The sequence below is a fragment of the Poecilia formosa genome, unplaced genomic scaffold (genome assembly GCF_000485575.1).
Source record: "Poecilia formosa unplaced genomic scaffold, Poecilia_formosa-5.1.2 Scaffold616, whole genome shotgun sequence".
NCBI lineage: Eukaryota > Metazoa > Chordata > Actinopteri > Cyprinodontiformes > Poeciliidae > Poecilia > Poecilia formosa.
Genome location: NW_006800555.1, coordinates 57,573 through 62,572, shown reverse-complemented (window position 1 = coordinate 62,572; position 5,000 = coordinate 57,573). Strand labels below are relative to the sequence as shown.

The following is a 5,000-nucleotide window of genomic DNA, read 5'->3' as shown; positions in this document are numbered from 1 at the left end:
TTATAAGTGGAGAAAAAAATAATAAAACCCAGCGATGAAGACAGGTTAGTGGGTTTTAAATGTCGTTCCTGGAATTTAACGTAAAAAAATAAATAAAAATTATTATTAGATAAAAAATTTGTCACGATAAATTATTAACGTTACGATAAAAGCCCACTGTTGCCATACAATATGATGAACGTCAAAGTATGTGACAAAAAAATGTTTCTTATCAATAAATTGCATGTAGTAACCGCATTTTATCAGAATTATTTGCAAAAGTATTCGTATATACAGATGCTCTTGTGGAGAAAATTGTAAAAAAAAATTTTTTTTAGGTTTCAGACATAATTAATTATAATTTATTTTCCACTTTATCACAATAAGAAGAACCTCCACTTTAACAATAAACGATAAATTCTCACCCGTTAACTACCAGCAGCTTCGGATGAACTGTTAAATATTTGTTTTGTCTTTCACATCTTTAGCTTTTATCCTTTGTTCTTCCTTTGATGCTCTTAAAGCGCTTTGCCTCGTGTCTGAAAGCTGCTGCAGGAATATAGGAAGCACAGTTCTGCTCGTTCTGTTCAGCTGAACATTTTCTACCCAGAATGATTAAATCTGCTGCATTCATCTAGAAAAGCAGAAACATTCGGAGTGTTTTTGCCTCGACTTTCATCTTTTCTTCCAGCTTTAATCTCTGCCTCCGTCCGCTGAGGTCTGACCCAGACGGTCTGATTACCTCGGAGCGGCAGAGTGTTTGCTCACCTGTACGATGGTATTGGGCATCGGCGTCGGCTCTTCCTCCGTTATGGCCACGAAGCTGAAGCCTCTGAAGAGCTGATGGGCGTTGGCGCTGGGTGGGACGCCTGGCGAGTCTGAGGAGACGAGCCGTTACCGTGGGAACGACAGAGGGCAGGGGAGGGCGAGCGAGAGCGTACCTCTGGGCGTTTTCGCCGTGAACTCGGGATCAAAGTAGAAAGTGTCGTCAGGTCGACCGGCGGCCGGTTTGAACGGGGGAGAAATTTCTCTGCGGAAAAGTTTCTACGCGAAAGAGAAACAGAAACTTCAACCAGAGGAACAGAAACAACAAGAAGGTCTTTGGTTTCTGCAGAGACTGACGTTCCAGTCGATCCGGCTGAAGAACGAATGCCTCTTGATTTCCTCCACGCCGTCCGGGCCGGCGCCTGAAAGCAAACAAACCTCAGTTTCCATAGCAACGCCAAGCATCATAAACTCCATCACAAATGTGTGAAAAACTTTGGCGAAAAAACACAATTTTGCAATTATTTCCATTAAATAAGAAATTGATTAAAATTATATATAAATAAGTTTGTTCAAGCTACAAATCATTAAAATCATTGTCTAGTCACTTCCTGTCGGCTTCTTCTTCGTGGTTTCTGCCAGTGGAAACACCAGATAGTTGATCATGTGACTCGTGATGCAAAGAAAGTGTTTCCATGGCAGCTTTGTGAAATAATCCAAGTTTAAACTGCCAAAAAAACCATCTTAGTGTCAAAACCTTTTAATTTGCCGGGTTTCCATTAAGCAGATTTGTTTTCTAAATGTCAAATTAACTACACGGTTAATGGAAATGCAGCTGCTGCTTTATTACTGGTTGTTTCTAATTAATTAGATCCAATATAACATTATTTAAACCTAAAACTAACCAGATGAATCAAAATGGAAGAGCTGGTCTGGGGTCAAAACAATCCCATATCACTACACCTCCACCACCGTGCTGACCAGCTCTACAAAGACAATGTTCAGATTCTGCAAACCAAACTTTCTCCTTCCACCCGTCCAAACAGTGTCCTTTCATGACCTTTAACCTCTGACTGAGGCGTCGTGGTGGCAGCATGTTGGAGAAGCTGTCAGCCTTCAGTCAGATGTTGGATGTTTAGAGTTATGACGACATTTAATTTCCTTTTGGATAAATAAAGTTTAGTTTTTGGTCATTTGTCTGATGATTTCAGTTGCTTCTCCAAGGTCGCTGCTGTTGTCTTTCCACCTTGGCGTTGTGTTAAAACGGAGCATCAATGGGCTCAGATTCATGATAATTAGCTAATCAGAGCATCATTTAGTGGCACACAGCTTTTCTGTTTAATAAATAAATGGTGTTGACAGCAGTTTCTGCCATAAATGTGACGGTAAATCCCTGTTTAAACCATAAAGCTGCAGGTATGTAGGTGACGTTCTGCTCCCCTCAGCATGCTGAATGCTTGAACATCTTACCCAGTCTGTTGGCTGGGTTGCGTTTGAACAGGTTCCTGAGGAGACTCTGAGCTTCCGAGCTGAGGAACTGCGGCATTCCCAGCTTGGCTCTGCAGAGGAAACAGAAGCAGGACAAACAGAGCAGCGTGAGCCACAGAACTGGACGTCCGTACTGTGTGTCCAGAGCGGAGCGCGATGATAATCTGCTGCGCAGGAAGCAGCATCAGCAGTCTGCAGCGCCGCCTCAGCGCTTTCCTGCAGACGACAGTGAAAGGGAGCCGGAGGAAGCAGCGGAGGTTAACGTTTCCTCTCCGAAGACGTTCTCACACGCTCCACATGATCACATTCGCTCTTTCACTTCCACTTTTCAGGCTTTGCTGTCAGAAAGCTCCAGTTCCCGCCCTGCTCCCCGTCTCTGCGCTGAAATTAAAGCCGATGGGATCGGAGCGCGGCGGCTGGATAAAGTGTCTTACTTGAGGATCATTGTCATCGTCTCCTTCCGGTCTTTGCCTTGGAACGGCAGCGTTCCCGTCAGCATCTCAAACTGAGAAAAAGAACAAAAGCAGCAGCCTGGTCAGATCTGATGGGTTTCACAGTGTTTATAAACTCTGATAAACTCATTATCCTCCCACTTCTTCCACTAAAAATGGCTTCCAAGCTCCTACACTTTCTTTAAAAGTGACTTTATTTTACTTTTCTGCTGATTTAGACTGAAAGTGAGGAAAAGCACCAAAGAATATCCGACAGGAAGTTGCAGTTTGAGTCGTTATCAGATTCTTCTGCTTCAGTTCAGGGTTTAGAAAATCAACGGTTCTCTGTGCTTTCACATCACAGTTCATCTCTACATCCCCGTAGATAAACATCGGGTTAACAAATCTGTCACAAAGCAGATTAGTGGAGGCTAATGCTAAACCGCTAACTTCAACTTATATCCTCCCTTGAAACCCTTGATCACCAATTTGACTTTAACCTTTGACCTGCTAGCTGGGAAATGGAGCTCTTTGGGGTTTTTACAGGAAGATCTGCCTGAAGTAACATTTCTCTCTGTTCTGAACTTCAAGTTGCTTAGAAATCCATTATAATCCTTCCCAGATTCTTTAATATGGTTAAATAAAAATTGACGTAGAATCTGCTGCTTTGTTCTCTTGAACTTTCGTTTATGTTGCAAATTAATAAAAGATTATCAGTCAGATTGGAGTTTAAAAGCCATCACACTGTAAAGCTGACCTAGATCCAGACCTGAACTGGATGTCCAACATCTTTACTCTTTTATTTCTCCGCCTCGCCTCACCATGAGTACGCCGTACGACCACCAGTCGGCGCTGTGCGTGTGCCCCCGCCGGTTCACCACCTCGGGCGCCATGTACTCCACCGTCCCGCAGAAAGAGTAGGCCTTGTTCTCGTGGTCTATTGACTCTTTGCTCAGGCCGAAGTCTGAGGCGAGAGGAAACGTCAGCAGAGGATCGGCAGCAGCTGAAATGAGCAGCAGGGGAACAAGATGGAGCGAGAAGAGAGGCACCAACCTGTCAGCTTGATGTGTCCGGCCTCGTCCAGCAGGATGCTGGAAACACAGAGACGCTTTATAATGGCAGGGTTATAAAACCAGGGTTACATAATAAACTGAATAAAAAGACACAACAAGGCCTGTAATGATAACAAACTTTCCTAGACGATAAATTGGCCCAGTAAATGTCGCGATCAAGGATAATATTGTTGATTTGAGACCATTTTCAAATAACGCAGTGAAACACATTGTCAAAGTATAATTAACTTTACAACTTAAACAAAAATAGCTAAATTATTACATTATGAAACATAAAACTGTATTATCAATAATATTAAATTGCTAACAATTTCTAAGGATTTAGCAGTTTAACAATTTATTACATTTCTAAATTTAATTATTTAATTATTAAATTAATAATGTTGGCAACCTAAAACACAAGCCATAAGTTTATACATATGTTGTCAATATATAGTATTAAAATGTGATTAATTAATGAGTTAATTACAGATCTTGCAGTTAAAATTTTAATCAAAAATCGGTGTATCTGTAAAAACTGCAATTGTTGCGACTATAAAACTGAACCAACGCAGCTTCTGCTTTCTGCAGAAAATTAGTTTGTTTTGGTTTTTATTTCCCTAAGTAAGCTGAGTGTAGGGGTGTGTGTGTGTGTGTGTGTGTGTGTGTGTGTGTGTGTGTGTGTGTGTGTGTGTGTGTGTGTGTGTGTGTGTGTGTGTGTGTGTGTGTGTGTGAACCCACTTTTCAGGCTTCAGGTCTCTGTAAATGATGCCGAGGCCGTGAAGGTGGTCGAGCGCCAGAGCGAGCTCCGCCAGGTAGAATTTCACGTCCTCCTCGGTGAACATGACCTGCAGCAGAGAAACGGCTCAGAGGTCAGAGGTCAGATCCTGGAGAAACTTCGTTCTCCTCTGAGGAAACATTGAAAACCTGAAAAACATCGAGCAGACGCAGCTCCTCCCCCACCCAGCTCCTTCAGACTAGCCAGCAGCAATTGGCAAACAAAAAAATAAGAATAAAATGGCAACAAATTTCCGATAGATGTTTATCTAAAATTATGACATTTGCAGCTTTAAACCACTTTCATTTGGCTGACCTGACTTTGACTAGACCTCTAGTCTAGTCAAAGTCCAGGCCTTCAGAGCACTGTGCAGAACTTAATGAACTGAAGCTGAAGACTGGATTAGATCTCATTTTTTAAACACCAGCTCTACAAGCTGCTGGATCACGGGGTGTACTTAGTTTTTCTGACAGCGTCTCCCTGCTGAGGGTGTACTTAGTTTTTCTG

At 42.3% G+C, this 5,000-nt stretch overlaps 1 protein-coding gene across 5 annotated transcripts in view; it reads right to left on the bottom strand.

Moving 5' to 3' along the window:
* Positions 1–5,000, bottom strand: part of rps6ka3b (ribosomal protein S6 kinase, polypeptide 3b) — a 50,192-nt gene that overhangs the window by 8,372 nt on the left and 36,820 nt on the right. For all 5 annotated transcript variants that reach the window (XM_007541539.2, XM_007541541.2, XM_016665756.1 and 2 more), the window contains 8 exons: positions 4,457–4,563; positions 3,717–3,754; positions 3,485–3,627; positions 2,667–2,737; positions 2,215–2,303; positions 1,102–1,166; positions 921–1,023; positions 748–857 (listed from right to left, as the gene is read on the bottom strand). In XM_007541539.2, the coding sequence (XP_007541601.1) occupies positions 748–857; positions 921–1,023; positions 1,102–1,166; positions 2,215–2,303; positions 2,667–2,737; positions 3,485–3,627; positions 3,717–3,754; positions 4,457–4,563 (726 nt within the window). The remainder of the gene's footprint in view (positions 1–747; positions 858–920; positions 1,024–1,101; positions 1,167–2,214; positions 2,304–2,666; positions 2,738–3,484; positions 3,628–3,716; positions 3,755–4,456; positions 4,564–5,000) is intronic.